General features: G+C 43.2%; 1 protein-coding gene across 1 annotated transcript in view; it reads left to right on the top strand.

Annotated features, from left to right (window-relative positions):
• Nucleotides 1–98: 98 nt before the first annotated feature.
• Nucleotides 99–18,528, top strand: part of PDHX (pyruvate dehydrogenase complex component X) — a 75,393-nt gene continuing 56,963 nt past the window's right edge. The window contains exon 1 of the mRNA XM_027562677.1: nt 99–298. Coding sequence (XP_027418478.1) covers nt 139–298 — 160 coding nt within the window. The 5' untranslated portion in view covers nt 99–138. The remainder of the gene's footprint in view (nt 299–18,528) is intronic.

Genomic DNA, 18,528 nt, shown 5'->3' with positions numbered 1-18,528 from the left:
AGGCGGGGCTGGAACTCGACTCAGAGGCGCGCTGGCCTCCGGGGGGGCGTGTCCCCGGGTGGGAGGCGGGGCATGGGCGGGCCTTGATGACTGGGCGATCAGGCTGCGCTGAGGGCAGCCCAGGAGAAGGCCGGGAAGATGGCGGCCTCCTGGAGGCTAGGCTGTGACCCGCGGCTGCTGCGTTGCCTTCTGGGCTTTGGCAGTCGCAGAAGCCCAGAGCTGGTTAAGGGGGCTGCTAGGTGGTCTGTCGGCCGTGGAGCTAGTTGGAGATGGTTTCACAGTACGCAGTGGCTGCGGGGTGAGTGGCCGGGGCTTGCTCAGCTTCTCTGTACCTGAGCAATGGGCCTGGGGCAGTGGCTTTTTGATCGAGGGCCTGCATCTGGGTGTGGAGGCGCCCGGAGCTCACCGTTCCCTAATCCTTTTTTCTGGGAGAGGGTCTCCTGACGTGGTCTAGTGCATGCCGCAAAGGGCTTTTTTGGAAGCTAGGAGAACTTGACTCCATCCCTTGGCCGCCTGGCTTCTTCGTGACCTTGCCTTGGAATTTGGGTTCTGAGGCCTGTCTCAGGCCCCTTCCCAGTCATATTTCAGGTGTCTTTAGAGTTGGCTAATTGCCCAAGTTTGCTGACATTCAGACGTCATCGTTAGCTGCTTTTATTCATTCTCCTGACCCGTCTCAGTTAGGAGACCTTCGAGGCCCCTGGGATTGCTCTACGCCAGCACTGGTGAAGGACCCTATTTGTAAATGTCTAAACATCATCAGACGTAGGTCCGGAAGAATGTTTTAAGCAAAACATGAGCTAGAAAGAGTGAAAATTTAGGAGGGGGATCTTACGAAGGTGTCGACTTAAAGACAGAACGTAAGAGTTGTGAGTTTAAGTTTTATTCGAAGTCTTAACTGAGTTTTATAGCCCGAGAGACAGCCACTCAGCTCTAAGGAACTACTCTGCAGAGGTGGGGGTGGGGAGGTGGGTAAGCCAGATTGCATATGAATTTTTTTGGCTAGGAAATGCATGCAGTCAAGCGTATAGTTTAGCAAAGATTACTGCCGATCATAACAGATATGTCATGTTAATGATTTTAATATTTATTATCTTAGTGTTTTTCTATGGATGGGGAGATGTAAGAATCTAGGGTTATTTAAATTCTTCCTGAGATGTGCTTTGAACTATCCTAGAGCCTGTTTATCCAAAGCAGAGTGCTTCATCTTGAATTCCTCTCAGGTCTCACTGTTGCTGGGCAACTGCAGTGAGTTGTGAATTAACCCTTGTGGAACTGGGTAGTCGTTGAAATTCCTTAAATTTATTATAGAAAGTTGTCATTAAACAAAACACAATTCTCTTGGTATTTAATAGTTTGCAATGTAGTGTGCCAGGCATTATTTTTCTTTACAAAAGGGGCTAGTGCATACTGAGCCTGATGTATAATTATTACCTGCCGATCATTCAGTCCCTCCATACCATGAATTGTAATATAAAAAATTTGGTGTAGGCATTTGCCTACATATTCTGAGCTACTTGCGGCCCAGGGGAAAAAAAATGTTACGTGAAGTTAATGGCATGGTGAGTGTACTGAGACTTGAAGATTTAAGGGAACAATTAAACTTCTTTAGCTTAGTGTTTCATAAAATCCCTCTTGTAGCAGTGGCTTTTTTAAACTGTGTTTTAGCATTCCCTGTCTTCTCTTCCCCCAGTTTGTTAAATAATGAACTTTCCTACAGCTGCCAGAGATTCTTTCTGGGGTGGAACTCAGCAATCTACATTTTACAAACAACCTTTGGTGAATTTTCATGTACAAAACATCAACGTTTGGTGTTTGATGGGCTACACTTTGAGATTTGCTCTCTTAGAAAATCATGGAACGTTAAAAGCTCACTGTTAGGAAATAACTGAGAAAGAATGTTCTTATTAAACAGATCTTTTGAGAATCTTTGAACATTTTAAACTCTCTACTGAGAAAGGGGGCAAGTGTTGCATACTCAAAAATGTGCATGCCGTTTCAGGGATTTTGCTTAGACCCAACTTGACAGTCCTTATCTGAGGCATCATGACATTTTACCTACCCCCCAACACACTGCGAACAACTTGTCTATCTACTTGAACTTCATCTGTAAAGAATCCTAGGAAAGCTGTGTTAGCTTCCGGGTGCCTCCCTCTTTGATGTATACAGGGCCCACCTCAGTGATCTAGGATTCTTTTCCTATTTCAAGATCAGCTGTTCAGTGGTGGTCCTCAGGTGTTTACCTGGTGAGCCAGTGGTTAAAGGACTTCCCCATGGCTCAGCGGTAAAGAATCCACCTGCAGTGCAGGAGCTGCAAAAGACAGATTTGATCCCTGGGTCTGGAAGATCCTCTGGAGGAGGTCATGGCAACCCATTCCAGTATTCTTGCCTGGAGAATCCCATGGATAGAGGAGCCTAGTGGGCTACAGTCCATAGGGTCACAAAGAGTTGGACCCGACTGAAGCGACTTAGCATCCACACACGCACACTCACCAGTGGTTTAGACCATGCTTCCACTGCACTGGGTGTGGGTTCGATCCCTGGTCAGGGAACTAAGATCCCACATGCTGTGCATTGTGGCCAAAAAATGAATTAAAAAAATGCCAAAGTCATTTAAAATTTTTTGAAAAAAGGTCAGCTGTTTAGCAATTCTAATCTCTTTTTCAACCTTAATTCCCACTTATCATGTAACATAACACATTCACAGGTTCTGGGGTTTGGACATCTTGGGGGTGGTGAGGCACAGGCATTAGTCTGTCTGCACGAAAGCTGATTACTGTATGTTATTGGATAGCTGTAGGTTATTTGGAAATCTTAGATTTTTTTCCTAATGCTAAGTCAGAATTTGTCTCCTGACTTTTCACATACAGGTTTTTGTTTTGCCACGATAAATATACATGACAATCCTTGAACTATTTGCTTTACAGAGCATGGATTATGAGGTGTTTGTTGGTTTTTCTCAAGCTTGGTAGAAATTATAGTTTTGTAAAACTAAACAACTATTTGGTAGTCTATATAGAGTATGAATTTGACACAATTATTGAATTATTTCCTCTTTCACTTAACTGTCAAGGATTTAAAAATCAGTCGGTTGCGAAGTCAGTTGGAGTTTTGGTTTCTTTAAAAGGTGTTTGTTGGTAGTGTATTTATGAACTATAGCAGATGCAGTGTGCTTAGCCCTTCTTAGAATTCCTTATTCACTTCTCACAACCACCTAGTAAAGTTGGCATTATCTGCATTTTTATTGGGCAGAAGAGACTAAGGCTCAGAGAAATTCAGTGGCACTCCCAAAGCCACGCACCTGTACTGGTGATGACCTGAAAAGGAGCCATGTATTTTTTTACTCTGTTTAACAAATCCTTAACTGTTTCATTCTCTGAACTGCAGTGTGTACTGAGAGGGCAGAGACTTACTCACCATACTATTATTGAGTGAAGAAATGAGCCCTAGTTGCAAGGTAGCTGCTAAGAAAGTAGTTGCCCTGCTGAAGGAACAGGTTCTGTGTATTCAGGCACATGGCCCATCTAGTCATGCTTCTGGAGATGGAGTCCTGTGTTCTGTATAGGCTTTATCCTTAAAGTATGGGGAGGTAAACAACAGCGGCATGGTTTCAGTAGTGTGTGTAGTGAGCCCAGAGGGGCTAAGTTCAGGATGATAAGGGAGAACATAAGAAGGCTTCCTGGAGGTGGCAGCCCTTCCAGGCTGAAAGAGTAGCAGACATAAAGGCCCAGAGGCTAGCTGTGATATTTACAGAAGTGGCAAAGCATTTGTAAACCATTTTTCATCACACCCTAGGCATTTAACTTTGAAGAGTTTCCATTGCTGCCCTTTCAGAGAAAATGGCTTAGTTTGGAATTAATTAATAATTAATAAGATGTTAATGTTGTTGGTTTTAAGTTGTCTCTGAGGAATAACACGTTGAATGTAAAATAACATGAGAGGAGGAAAATAAATGAGCTTCAGTCTTTGTAGTGCTTTGCCCAATATCTGACTATGGGCCTTGTATATATAGATGTTAAATAAACATATCTGGGGAAGCTAAAAATCTCGGAAGTTATATTAAAAAAAAAACAGCTCTACCGTATTGCACATTTGCAGCTAGTGAACCAGTCTGTGTCATTTTAGGAGAAAATTAAATTTGTTGACAACATTTAAAAACTAGGAACTTCAGATAAACATTCTAAATTTTTGTCTTCCTTTGAAAATTTTAAGTTAGGACCTATATGGTGACAGACGATTGAGACTGAGTAATGACTGTTCTCTTCAGGTAGGAAATTACATACTTTGTAGTTGACCATTTTCTCTTCTGTTACCTCTCAGCCAGCAAGACTGAATGTCCTTTGAAATTTGTCATCACCTCCAGGTGTTGTTCTTTTCTTGTACTCTTATCTCTATGGAAAGCAGAAAACGAGAGATAGGTTATGAAAAATGGGAGAGAGCAGTGTGTGTGTGTGTGTGTGTGTGTGTGTGTATAAAGGAGGAAATTTATTATAGATTTAATATGAAAGTGAAGCATGATTGGAGCTGAAGAAACTAGTAGTAGTTAGTAGTATAGTCGCTAAGTCGTGTCCGACTCTTGCGACCCCTTGGACTGTAGCCTGCCAGGCTCCTCTGTCTGTGGGATTCTCCAGGCATGAATACTGGAATGGGTTGCCATTTCCTTCTCTAGGGGATCTTCCCAACCCAGGAATCGAACCCGGGTCTCCTGCGTTGCAGGCAGATTGTTTACCAACTGAGCTGAGGGAAGCCCAAGGTACTGATAACCCACTTCTTTCTTCTGTTTCCTCTAAGCATCTGAGTTTTTGATGGTGATTCTATAACAAGGAGAGGACTTCTTTGTTAAGAGTCAGTGGTGTGGCATGTTGACCTATAATAGACTACCAGACATTTCTTGAGCAAAGATGGGTTTATTCGGGATCTGCGGAGAAGAGCAGTTTGGAGTCTGCAACCATGGGGAGCCACATACTAATCCCCACAAGCTCAGGAAGGAGAACACTTAATACAGAGGGGCAGAGGAAAGTGGGAGGCTACAGTAAGCAAGGAGTCCACGGCTTTTCATTGGCTGAGTCCTCGCCAGGAAAGAAGAGGAATCAGTCTTCTTCCTTTTGGGCTTTGCAGTTATCACAGGGTTGACGTTCCCCTTCTGGTCTCTCAGCTCTATTTCACTGAAGTTTCTGTTTATTAATTTTTACAGTTATTTTTGCCAAAGCATAAATACTGTTTTAGGCCTGGCTCTAATTAAATCTTTCTACACTGATATTGATGAGACTGTTAACTGTTCTTTGAGTTCTTTAAGCATGGAAACAGAAACATACAAACTTGCTGAAATAAAGATAGGATAAAAGTAGGATTTCTTAGAAGGGTACACCACCAGAGTGGCTGGGCCATATCCGTTTCTTGTAGGGCTCCCATTGTCTGCTCTCTTTCTCTGATTTACGTTGGTTTTCTCCTCAGACTTCCCAATCTACTTACTCGTGGTTTTTCTTTTTCTATCATGTCAGCTTGCCTTGCCGTAATGCTGATGCAGGTCCTTACATCTGTTGCTCTTTCAGTTTAGTTCAAGCACACACCACCATTTTTGTGATCTAATTCCAGATTCCCTGGGCAGAGAAGCTGATGACCCAATGTAGGTCAGTTGTATAGAACACAGGGTTGATTCCTTCAAAGACTGCAGTTTGGACATTTCCTTTAAAAGGGAAGTGTGAGTTGGGAATCAATGATGTCTGTTATTCTGACCACTTGATTAGAGTAGTGAAGTCCTTCATTTTAATTGTTTTGGGGTTAAGTATTGACTAGAGAAAATGGATGGTCAATTAAACAAGGCAGAATAGGCTACTCAGTAGTTGAGATCTGTGGTCATCTAATGGAAATAGAAAGGGGATGAATGAGATCTTAGTAGAAGCAGCAGCAGGAGAATCTGGTAAGATTTGGATTATCAGAAAGTACTTAGTATGCATTGCTTTAAAACTTTAAATTCACGATATTAAAGTGGGATATTCCAAGGAGCCATTACATACTGAACCGGGCTTCATTTTAGACTCTTTCGAACTTCCCTGGTGGTTTGGTGGTTAACGCTCTGCACACCAATGCAGGGAGCACAGGTTCGATCCCTGCTTGGAGAACTAGGATCCTACAGGCCACACAGTGCGGCCTGAAAAAAAAAAAAGATTCTTTACCTCTGTCACTTCTAATCATAAGACCCATGCAAAGGTTAGTTGTGTTTTATGGGTGAAGAGGTAGTCTGTGAGGTTTAGTGGTTTGTCCAAGGTTAGTAAGTGAATGACTGCTTTGGAACTATGCACGTGATAATATACAGAGGAAGAAAAGAGGTCCTTGCTTTTGGATATCTTGCAGTAGACTGCCTTTGACTAATCATGAAGTTGGGAACTGAATATTTGTGTCCTCCCCAAATTCATACATTGTAACCTAATGGGCAATAAGAGGGTATTAGGAGGTGGGGGCCTTTGGCAGGGCCTGGGTCAAAGGGAGAGGAGCCCTCATGAATGGGATTTAGTGCCCTTATCAAAGAGACTCCAAAGAGCTGCCTCACCCCTTCCACCATGTGAAGACACCACAAGAAGATGCTCTTTGTGAACCAGAAAGTGGGTCCTCATCAGCCACCATACCAAATTGGCCAGCATCATGATCTTGGACTCTCCAGAATCGTGAGAAATAAATGTTGTTTATAAGCCACCAGCCTCAGATATTTTCTCATAGCAGTCCGAATGGACTAGGGCACAGGGCAGTGGGCTCATCAACTCAGGGCACGTGTGCACAAGAAAGGGTTACAGTTGAACAGAATCGGGTCTCTGCCAGCCAGAAAAGAGTTGGGAAAGTGGGTTTGGGAATAATACGTAGCATTTATTGAGAGCTTCAATTCAGTTCAGTTCAGTCGCTCAGTCGTGTCCGACTCTTTGCGACCCCATAAATTGCAGCACGCCAGGCCTCCCTGTCCATCGCTAACTCCCGGAGTTCACTCAAACTCACGGTGATGCCATCCAGCCATCTCATCCTCTGTTGTCCCCTTCTCCTCCTGCCCCCAACCCCTCCCAGCATCAGAGTCTTTTCCAATGATTCAACTTCACATGAGGTGGCCAAAGTACTGGAGTTTCAGCTTCAGCATCATTCCTTCCAAAGAACACCCAGGACTGATCTCCTTTAGAATGGACTGGTTGGCTCTCCTTGCAGTCCAAGGGACTCTCAAGCGTCTCCTCCAACACCACAGTTCAAAAGCATCAATTCTTCGGCGCTCAGCTTTCTTTACAGTCCAACTCTCACATCCATACATGACTACTGGAAAAACTATAGCCTTGACTAGACGGACCTTTGTTGGCAAAGTAATGTCTCTGCTTTTGAATATGCTATCTAAGTTGGTTATAACTTTCCTTCCAAGGAGTAAGCATCTTTTAATTTCATGGCTGCAGTCACCATCTGCAGTGATTTTGGAGCCCAAAAAATTAAAGTCTGACCTGTTTCCACTGTTTCCCCATCTATTTCCTATGAAGTGATGGGACCAGATGCCATGATCTTCGTTTTATGAATGTTGAGTTTTAAGCCAACTTTTTCACTCTCCTCTTTCACCTTCATCAAGAGGCTTTTTAGTTCCTCTTCACTTCCTGCCATCGGAGAAGGCAATGGCACCCCACTCTAGTACTCTTGCCTGGAAAATCCCATGGATGGAGGAGCCTGGTGGGCTACAGTCCATGGGCTGAGCAGCTTCACTTTCACTTTTCACGTTCACGCATTGGAGAAGGAAATGGCAACCCAATCCAGTGTTCTTGCCTGGAGAATCCCAGGGATGGGGAAGCCTGGTGAGCTGCCATCTATGGGGTCGCACAGAGTCATACACGACTGAAGTGACTTAGCAGCAGCAGCAGCAGCAACAGCACTTTCTGCCATAAGGGTGGTGTCATCTGCATATCTGAGGTTCTTGATATTTCTCTTGGCAATCTTGATTCCAGCTTGTGCTTCTTCCAGCCCAGCGTTTCTCATGATGTACTCTGCATCTAAGTTAAATAAGCAGGGTGACAGTATACAGCCTTGACGTACTCCTTTTCCTATTTGGAACCAGTCTGTTCTTACCATGTACCATTCCCCTTTCTCAGCCCTTTATGTGAATTCACTCAGTACTTATGACAGCTAATGCTGTGCTCTGGTGATAGAAATCTAGTTTCAACACAGGCTGCCTGACACCAAAGCTGGTTCTTTGCCTAACCACAGCCTTCTTCAGTGCCAAGTAATGACTGTAGACATCAGCAGAACAGTGTCAACATGCTGAAGTTTTGTTCACTTTTACGTTTTAGCGAACACCTGCTTTTTTTTTTTTATAAGTGAGGCATTTGAGTAATATCTACATTGTGAAATGTTATGTCAGCAACAGTTGTGATGTCTTAAGTTATTTTAAATAACTTAAGATACTAACATTCTAGACTGTGTATAAAGGATATTAGGACCATTCAAGAGTTAAAAAGTATATGTCAGTGTCCTCTGTAAGTTTCGAAGATGACCCACTGTTGAATATATACCTTATTGTTGTCTTGAGCATCAATTTGCCTTTATGACAAAATGTGTAAATCCCCAAATTATTAGTCATATGTTCATTCTTCCACTACATTCTGGAGTGGTGATTTCTTTTTGCCTTTGTTCCAAGATTGCAACTGGGATTCATGTAGAATTTACATTTTCTAGTTTAATACCAGGAAGACCAGTGCTGCAAGCTGAAACCTCTTCTGAAGTGTTTGGTTTATTTCACTCAGGAAATGGTTCTTCGGCCATGCTGACGTACCTTCAAATCGTTGGGTGGGTACTAAGTGTATGAAGGAATCAACAGGTTCTGTAAACAAAGTGGAATGTATCATGCCTCTTTATTTTTTGTACTTGGTAAGCAGTCCATTTACTGTAGCTGGTGGTCTATTAGATATTTTCCTACAATCACGGTCTTTCTTGTGTTAGCAAAACATTTCTAGGGAAGAATTAAGGTTGGTGAATTTATAATTCAGGAGCATTTCTTTGGGAATCTGTTGGCATTGATTTTTTTTAGAGGGGCATAAATCTATTTGAAAACTGAAAAACTCTTATCACTTCTTCAGAAAAATGCAAAATTTTGTATGTGATTCCAGGGAACTTGTAGATCTCCCTGTAATTTATCTATAATGCCACCTGGTCTCCAACCTGTTACCATGAACATTTTGGTTATTTCCTATAGAAAATAATTGTGCTGCTTTGCAAGGGTATTTGCCATATCTGAGAACAAGAAAGGTGGCAGGCACGAATATTGGAGTTAGTTGCCATGCCCTCCTCCTGGGCATCTTCATGACCCAGTGATGGAACCCAGGTGCCCCATATTGCAGGCTGATTATTTACTGACTGAGCCCCCACGGAAACCCAAGAACATTGGAGTGGGTAGCCTATCCCTTCTCCAAGGCATCTTCCCAATCCAGGAATCAAACCACGGTCTCCTGCATTGCAGGCAGATTCTTTACCAGCTGAGCTACCAGGAAAGCCCCTCTCTGCTCATACTGTTGGTTCAAATGGAGTGACCTGCCTGTGGTTTGAAATTTTTCTTGCTGCTTAATGCCGCCCTCCTAAAGCTTCTTATACGGTCCTGTCAGGGAATGGATGACACTCCAAAAATGGGTAATTTGAGTGGAGTTTAATAAGTGACCATTTTTGTGAACTCAGGGTATAGAGATGGCACGGTACTAAAGGGCTTTTGGAGTAAGGTGCTGTGATCACCCTTGGCTTGAAGAGGCATGGACAAGGAGCACTTCCTGAACTGGGAAGTGGGGAGCCTTTGTGATCTCTGATGGAGCTGTGCCCTTCAGTTAAAGGATCCAGCCAGGTCAGGCGACCCCACAAGGAGGGAGCTGAGGAAATAAGCTGACCTCACTCTCCTCTCTCCTTTTCAGTCTCTTTATGCTGCCTGTTGGTGGAACCCAACTGGAGGCCAAAGCAAGGAAGCCTATTAGTGTAGCCTGTTTAGTAGTGTTGGGGAGGGTTGACGAGTAGATCTGTAAGGGCAGATGGGGGACACCTTGCAGGCCCACCTGACTTACACCCATTAGTCATTACACTTTACACCTCAGGTTTAACACTGATGCCATCAAGTACTGGCTCATGTGTATGTGTATGGCAGGTCTCATGCTAAGAGGGGAAGAGAGTGAGTGTAGATTTTACACTTGGAAGAACCAAACGAGGTTTCCTTGGACCTGTTTCCCCGGGCCAATGCTTTGCCAAAAGCAAGCACAGGCTCTTCATAACTGACCTGATTTTTAATAGGATTTTTCTGTCTACATTTGAATAGCTAAATAGGAATCAAGGCTATGTAGGCTTTTAGGGTACTTTTTATAGAAGAAGAATGTTGTTTTTGGAGCAGAGGCATTTAATTTGGATTTCTGTTGTTGTTGTTGTTTTTTTTTAACTGATACTCCTAAATCAAGTCATCCTTGATTCCTGACTTTCCCATGCCACATCTCAACTACCAGAAATTCTCATTGGCTCCACCTTTTACATGTAATCTGCCCACTCCTCACCACTTGTTCCACCAACTAGCCTGGCCAGGCTACCACCACCTCTATTCCGGTTTATTGCAGGGGTGTCCCAGTAGATGTCCCCGCCACACCCTTGGCCCGGTACAGACTGTTCTCCCTGCAGCTTTCAGAGTGTCACTTTTAAATTAGAAACCAGATCATGTTACTCTTCTGCTGAAAACCCTCCAAGAGCTTCTCATTAATCTCAGAAGAAAATCTGAAGTCCTGACTGTGGCTTACAAGGCCCAGTATGATACAAACCCTCCACCTCTATGACTTGAGCTCTGACCGTGCCTCTCCTCACACTGAGTCCACTGTAGCACCCCGGCTCCCTTGGTGAACTCTGAACATACCAAGTATGCTGTCAGCTCATTCTCGTGCTTGCGCTTTCCAGAAGGCCCTTCCATCAGAGATTTGCATGGCTTCCTCCATTTAGTTCTGCTTACTTTGTCAGAGGAAGGCTTCTCTGATGAACCAGGAAAATAGTCCTCCCCTGCAACTGGGTCCCCTTACCTTCCTTACTTTTCTTAAAAGGATCTGGTCCTTTACATGCCTTTTCAGTCTCAGGACAAGTATTCTAAGTCAGTAAAGGAGAACAGGTAACACGCTCATGGATATCTTCACTTTGTATTTAAAATCCCGTTATTTTCGCTTTATAGTTGTGTGCCGGGGACCAGCCCCGGCTGATCCAGGGAATTCGAAGCGGGGACGGCGTTGGCGAGGATCAGGAAACAACTGCTTAATTAAATGTTTATTAAGGATATAAAGAGTGGTGAAATAAGGATAGCTCAGCGAAGAAATTCAGTGAAAAAAAGAGGCTGAATAAAATTCCAAAGCAGGGAATTTACGTCACCTACGAAGGCCGCAGGCGTCCTCCCGTTCTCCCGAAGGAGAGGAGACACTAGGCCTCCCCGGTCAGATCTTAGAAGGCGTCCTCCCGTTCTCCCGAAGGAGAGGAGACACTAAGGCCTCCCCGGTCAGATCTTAGAAGCCCAGGCAAAATTAGTAGGCTTGACGAGCTTCCCTGCCTCAGAGGAAAAGTTCAGCTAGAAGGTGAAAGAAAGAACGACACGGGGAGACCAAATTCCGGTGAACAAAAGGACATACTTTATTTTCCAAAGCAGTTTTATACCTTAAGTTGTGCACAGAGGATAATGGGGGAAGGGGTAGAGGCATGCAAAGACAGCAGTTCCTGATCCTTATCGAAGTCAGGCTTTCAAACTTATCATATGCAAAAGTTTAGGTGATTTACATCATCTTCTGGCCAGGAAGCCTGTTAACATTTTAAGAAACTTATTTTTCTCTAAAGGTGATTATTCTAAAGTCAGGCGCCAGCCTCCAAAAAGCATTGGAGAAAGTTGCATTCCTATAGGGCAAAGGTGAGGTGGGCTCAATCAAGAAAAGAATTAACTCAAGGGTCCAAGATTACAAACATTGAGGCAACTGCTTACATTTCTATACACCCATTATATCAATCAATACACCGCCAAGGACACAGTAGGTACGGGATATGGAGACTTAGCAGCAAACATTGGCCCAACAAGTGAAAAACCCTTCACCAATACAATTTCTAATCAATCTTTTAACTACTCAAAGGAATCTGTGTTTAGACAGTTTAGAACATCTCCTGCCTCTCACAGTTGGGAGGCTCTGAACAATCACATGTTGCCGGAAAAAACCTATTCAGGCAGGCTAGAGGACTTCCAAAGGAGTTTGTAGGTTGAAACACTGTCACACCCAAGAATTATTAACTGGAGCTGTAAGCTAACTCTTTTTTCAGAGAGAGGTAGTGGGGGACAGCCCCCCGTAAAGTCAGAGGTGTAGGTGACAGCACAAAACAGAAAGTAGGCAGACTCTGGTTTTGGGGGTAGATTGCTCGAGAATTTCCAGGGAGACTCCTGAGGCTTGATCCCGCCTTTGCGTATGTCAAGCCTCCTTCCTCATGACCTTTGCCACGGGCGGAGCTCGCTCCCCACAGTTGTGACCATCTCAAAGCACGTGCAGTTTTTCTTTTCTTTTTTGTCACTTATATCCTTGTGGACATAGCTATGCCTATGGCACTGCAAGCAAGTTCAATATTTTTATTGTGTTTATTTCTTGTACTCAAAATATTTTCATGCCTTTTCATTGCTGTTTATGGAATGTCAACCGCATTAGCCACGTAGTAAAGTGTACTGGGAGGCACTGTGGAATGTCAACCGCATTAGCCACGTAGTATAGTGTACTGGGAGGTACTGGGGAATGTCAACCGCATTAGCCACGTAGTAAAGTTTACTGGGAGGTACTGGGGAATGTCAACCGCATTAGCCACGTAGTAAAGTGTACTGGGAGTACTGGGGAATGTCAACCGCATTAGCCACGTAGTAAAGTGTACCGGGAGGCACTGCAGCTACACACTATTAGGTAGTAGTCCCAGCGTACTTTTTTGAACTTCCTTGACTGACTTTGCGTTTTCATTATGTCCTACTCTAGCCAAACTAAGCTGTTTGCTTCCTCTTCATTTGCATATGATGTTTCCCTATCCTGGAATATCTCTGTTGGGCCCTCACCATGTTTTATTTGCCTGGCAGATTTTTTTTAATTAAATGTTATTTTTTAATTGTAAAAATATATATAAAATTTACTATTTTAACTATTTTTAAATGTATAGTTCCAGGACATTGAGAGCGTTCACACTGTTGCATGGCCATTACTGTGGTCTCCAAACCTTTTCATCATCCCAAACTGAAACTCTGTATCCACTAAACAGTAACTCCCCACTCCCTCTCCACCCAGCCCTTGGCAACCACTGTTCTACCTCCTCTCTGAATTTGCCTGTTCTAGGTAGGTACCTCATTAAAAATGGAGTCATAAAATATTTGTCTTTTTGTGTCTGGCTTATTTCACTTAGTATAATGTCTCCCAGTTTCATCCATGTTATTGCAGGTATCTGAGTTTCATCTGTTTTGGAGGCCTAATCACATTTTATTGGCTGTATATACCACATTTTGTTTATCCATTCACGTGTCAATGGACACTCGGGTGGTTTGCACTTTCTGGCCACTGTGAACAGTGCTGCTATGAACATGCCTTGTGCAAACGCCTGTTCTGGGTCCTGCTTTCATTTCTTTTGGGTATATCGCCAGAAGTGAGATTGCCTCATCAAATAAATGATCATTCAGTGTTTAATGCTTTGAGGAACCATTGGGTGGTTTTTACACAGAAACTGCATTGTTTTACTTGTTTTGCTTTCCCTCCGGTAGTGCACAAGGGCTCTTAATTTCTCCACATCTTGCCAACACTTGTTTTCTGTGTTTTTGATAATAGCCATTCTAATGAAGATGAAGCGGGACTAGCACACAAATCAAGATTTCCTTTCCTGATCAGCTAGAGTCTCGTCTCAGCCCTTTGGCATTCTGACAGCACGGTTATCTACTACCCTCTGGTGCTTGCATGTTTGTCTTGACGTCCCATTTAAACTAAAATCCTTTGAGGTCAGGATTCTGGTCTGTGGGTTGAGGACTAGGACAGCAGGAGCTCTGTAAGCATTTGTTGAGTGCCTCGTTTGTCCTTTCGCTTTAGTAGGCAGTATTATGACAACCTACTACGGGAGAAGGCAATGGCACCCCACTCCAGTACTCTTGCCTGGAAAATCCCATGGACAGAGGAGCCTGGTAGGCTGCAGTCCATGAGGTCACTAAGAGTCGGGCACGACTGAGCAACTTCACTTTGACTTTTCACTTTCATACATTGGAGAAGGAAATGGTAACCCACTCCAGTGTTCTTGCCTGGAGAATCCCAAGGACAGGGGAGCCTGGTGGGCCGCCGTCTATGGGGTAGCACAGAGTCGGACACAACTGAAATGACTTGGACACAACTGAAATGACTTAACAGCAGCAGCATTATGACAGCACCACAGGAGGCACATTTGCCAATAGCATTAATGAGAATTAGGTTTTCAAATGTGCAGTACAGTTAAAGAGTTCGAGTTAGTGTACTTCAGCAATGAGGACAAGGCTGGATAAAGTAAAGAGTAGAAAGGGAACCTTCAAGTTTAGGTTGGGAAGGTGAGAGGAACCTGTGAATCTGTCTCCCTAACTGAATTGTGAAGTAAGATATTGTCATGTGTGTGTGGGTGGGCGGGGGTCACTTCAGTCAGTGTCCAACTCTTTACGACCCTATGGACTGTAGACCACCAGGCTCCTCTGTCCATGGGACTCTCCAGGCAAGAATACTGGAGTGGGTTGCCATGCCCTCCTCCAGGGGATCTTCCCAACCCAGAGATCAAACCCATGGCTCTTGTGTCTCTGCATTGGCAGGCAGATTCTTTACCACTAACCAACTATGAAGCCCAGGAGATCATCATATATCTAGCCAACTACATGCCTTCAGAGTTCATCCTCTTAACCATCTCTGTGCTGCCTGTTAACTGCTAACATTTTTTGAGACTTAACTTTTTGCCAGGCCGCACTGTAGTGACTTGACATGTGTAACCTCATTTAGACCTATTTTATTAAATAATAGCTTCTTTTAACACAGTAGTGCATGTGTATAGTTTAAATAGGCAAATGGTACTAAAAGGCTTATGCCAACACAGTGGATCTCTGACCCATCTTTTCCTACTCTCCCAGCCATCTTCCTCCTTAGAAGCAACAAGTTTTGTCTGGTAACTGTCCTGTGGCATTTGCTCATCTCTCTATGTTATGTATTATCTATGGATGACTTCTGATCAGTCATCCCTCTGTTTTCTCTCTCCCATTCTCCCAATGTAGTTATTTTTCAATTCTTAATTAAATCTATATTTAGTGTTGACACCAACCAAGTATGCTTAACTGAGAATTGTCATGTATCATCCCATATTACGACTGTAACCTTTCTTACTTGGCTAGCGTGTGAGACGAGTGCAATTGTGCGGTAGTTGGAGCATTCTTTGGCATTGCTTTTCTTTGGGATTGGAATGAAAACTAACCTTTTCCAGGTACTCTTTCTGCCCCCTTCTGATGGCTATGTCAGAAGCTTTCTCTATCTCCTTTATACTTTAATAAAACTTTATTACACACACACAAAAAAAACAAAACTAACCTTTTCCAGCCCTGTGATCACTGCTGAGTTTTCCAAATTTGCTTCCATATTGAGTACAGCACTTTCACAGCATCATCTTTTAGGATTTGAAATAGCTCATCTGGAATTCCATCACCTCCACTAACTTTGTAGTGATGCTTCCTAAGGCCCACTTGACTTCGCATTCCAGGATGTCTGGCTCAAGGTGAGTGATCACATCATTGTGGTTATCTGGGTCATGAAGATCTTTTTTGTATAGTTCTTCTGTGTATTCTTGCCACCTCTTCTTAATACCTTCTGCCTTTTTTTAGGTCCATACCATTTCTGTCCTTTATTGTGCCCCTCTGTGCATGAAATGTTCCCTTGGTATCTCTAATTTTCTTGAAGAGATCTCTAGTCTTTCCCATTCTATTGGTTTTCCTCTATTTCTTTGCATTGATCTCTGAGGAAGGCTTTCTTATCTCTCCTTGCTATTCTTTGGAACTCTCCTTTCAAATGGGTGTGTCTTTCCTTTTCTCCTTTGCCTTTAGCTTCTCTTCTTTTCTCAGCTATTTGTAAGGTTTCCTCAGACCAGTTTGCCTTTTTGCATTTCTTTTTCTTGGGGTTGTTCTTGATCACTGCCTCTTGTACAATGTCATGAAACTCCTCCTTCCATAGTTCTTCAGACACTCTGTCTATCAGATCTAATCCCTTGAATCTATTTGTCATTTCCAGTGTATAATCATAGGGATTTGATTTAGGTCATACCTGAATGGTCTAGTGGTTTTCCCTACTTTGTTCAACATGAGTCTGAATTTGGCAATACGGAGTTCATGATCTGAGCCACAGTCAGCTCCCAGTCTTGTTTTCGCTGACTATATAGAGCTTCACCATCTTTGGCTGCAAAGAATATAATCAATCTGATTTCAGTATTGACCATCTGGTGATGTCCATGTATAGAGACTTCTCTTGTGTTGTTGGAAGAAGGTGTTTGCTATGACCAGTGCGTTCTCTTGGCAAAACTGTTAGCCTTCGAGCTGCTTCGTTTTGTACTCCAAGGCCAAATTTACCTGTTACTCCAGGTATCTCTTGACCTCCTACTTTTGCATTGACTCCACTATAATGAAAAGGGCATCTTTTTTGGGTGTTAGTTCTAGAAGGTCTTGTAGGTCTTCATAGAACTGTTCAGCTTCTTGCATTCCTGGTTGGAGTTATTGCAATGCTATTCAATAGCTATTGAGCTATTTCAGTGGGGCTATTCAATAGCTATTGACCTGTTTCAGTGCTAGCAAAGTAATGCTCAAAATTCTCCAAGCCAGGCTTCAACAGTACATGAACTGTGAACTTCCAGATGTTCAAGCTGGATTTAGAAAAAGCAGGGGAACCAGAGATCAAATTCCCAACATCCATTGGGTCATCGAAAAAGCAAGAGTTCCAGAAAAAGATCTACTTCTGGTTTATTGACTATGCCAAAGCCTTTGGCTGAGTGGATCACAACAAACTGGAAAATTCTTAAAGAGATGGGAATACTAGACCACCTGACCTGCCTCCTGAGAAATCTGTATGCAGGTCCAGAAACAACAGCTAGAACTGGACATGGAAGAACAGACTGGTTCCAAATCAGGGAAGGAGTACATAAAGGTTGTATATTGTCACCCTGCTTATATAACTTATATGCAGAGTACATCATGCACAATGCTGGGCCGGATAAAGCACAAGCTGGAATCAAGGTTGCTGGGAGAAATATGAATAACCTCAGATATGTAGATGACACCACCCTTACAGCAGAAAGTGAAGAGGAACTAAAGAACCTCTTGATAAACGTGAAAGAGGAGAGTGAAAAAGTTGGCTTAAAACTCAACATTCAGAAAACTAAGATCATGGCATCCAGTCCCATCACTTCATGGGAAATAGATGGGGAAAGAGTAGAAATAGTGAGAGACTTTACTTTCTTGTGCTCCAAAATCACTGCAGATGGTGACTGCAGCCCTGAAACTTAAAGATGCTTGTTCCTTGGAAGAAAAGCTATGACTAACCTAGACAGCATATTAAAAAGCAGAGACATTACTTTGCCAACAAAGGTCTGTCTAGTCAAAGCTGTGGTTTTTCCAGTAGTCATGTGCGGATGTGAGAATTGGACTATAAAGAAAGCTGAACACCGAAGAATTGATGCTTTTGAACTGTGGTGTTGGAGAAGACTCTTGAGAGTCCCTTGGACTGCAAGGAGATCCAACCAGTCAATCCTAAAGGAAGTCAGTCCTGAATATTCATTGGAAGGATTGATGCTGAAGCTGAAACTCCAATACTTTGGCCACCTGATGTGAAGAACTGACTCATTTGAAAAGACCTTGATGCTGGGAAAGATTGAAGGCTGGAAGAGAAGGGGACGACAGAGGATGAGATGGTTAGATGGCATCACTAACTCGATGGATATGAGTTTGCGTGCGCTCTGGGAGTTGGTGATGGACAGGGAGGCCTGGCGTGCTGCATTCCATGGGGTCACAAAGAGTTGGGCACTACTGAGCTACTGAACTCAACTGACCTTTTCTGCTTTTTTAAAATATCTTTCCCTTTAAACTTTTTTCTTTAGTTTTTGTGTTTAACTTGCCTATTTGTCCCACACCATCTAATACTTACTTAGCACAGTTTCTGGTATTGTCAGTCACATCAGCCGATTTCTCAGTTAATGTACTTTTGTAGTTTCTGTATTTCTCTAGGTGTGTAGGTTCAACCTGTCTCCCAAAGGTCTTGTCTTTTACCGCTACAGAGGAGACAACCTCCAGTCTTCTGTTGAAGGATGGTGGTGTTACTCAGCACTTAAATAGCATTCACCCAAGTCTTCAAAGGGCCAGTATTTCCAAAGGTCTCAGTGCTGCCAGTTCTTGGACCTTTGGGAAATTCTCATATAAACCAGGTTGATTATCTCAAGTTTTTCCACTTCTGGTTTAGCATTCAGCTTTCTTAGACTTTCTTAGTCAATCAT

The sequence above is a fragment of the Bos indicus x Bos taurus genome, chromosome 15 (genome assembly GCF_003369695.1).
Source record: "Bos indicus x Bos taurus breed Angus x Brahman F1 hybrid chromosome 15, Bos_hybrid_MaternalHap_v2.0, whole genome shotgun sequence".
In the NCBI taxonomy this organism is placed as follows: Eukaryota; Metazoa; Chordata; class Mammalia; order Artiodactyla; family Bovidae; genus Bos; species Bos indicus x Bos taurus.
Note: the sequence above shows the minus strand (reverse complement) of the source record. Positions and strands in the feature narration are given on the sequence as shown.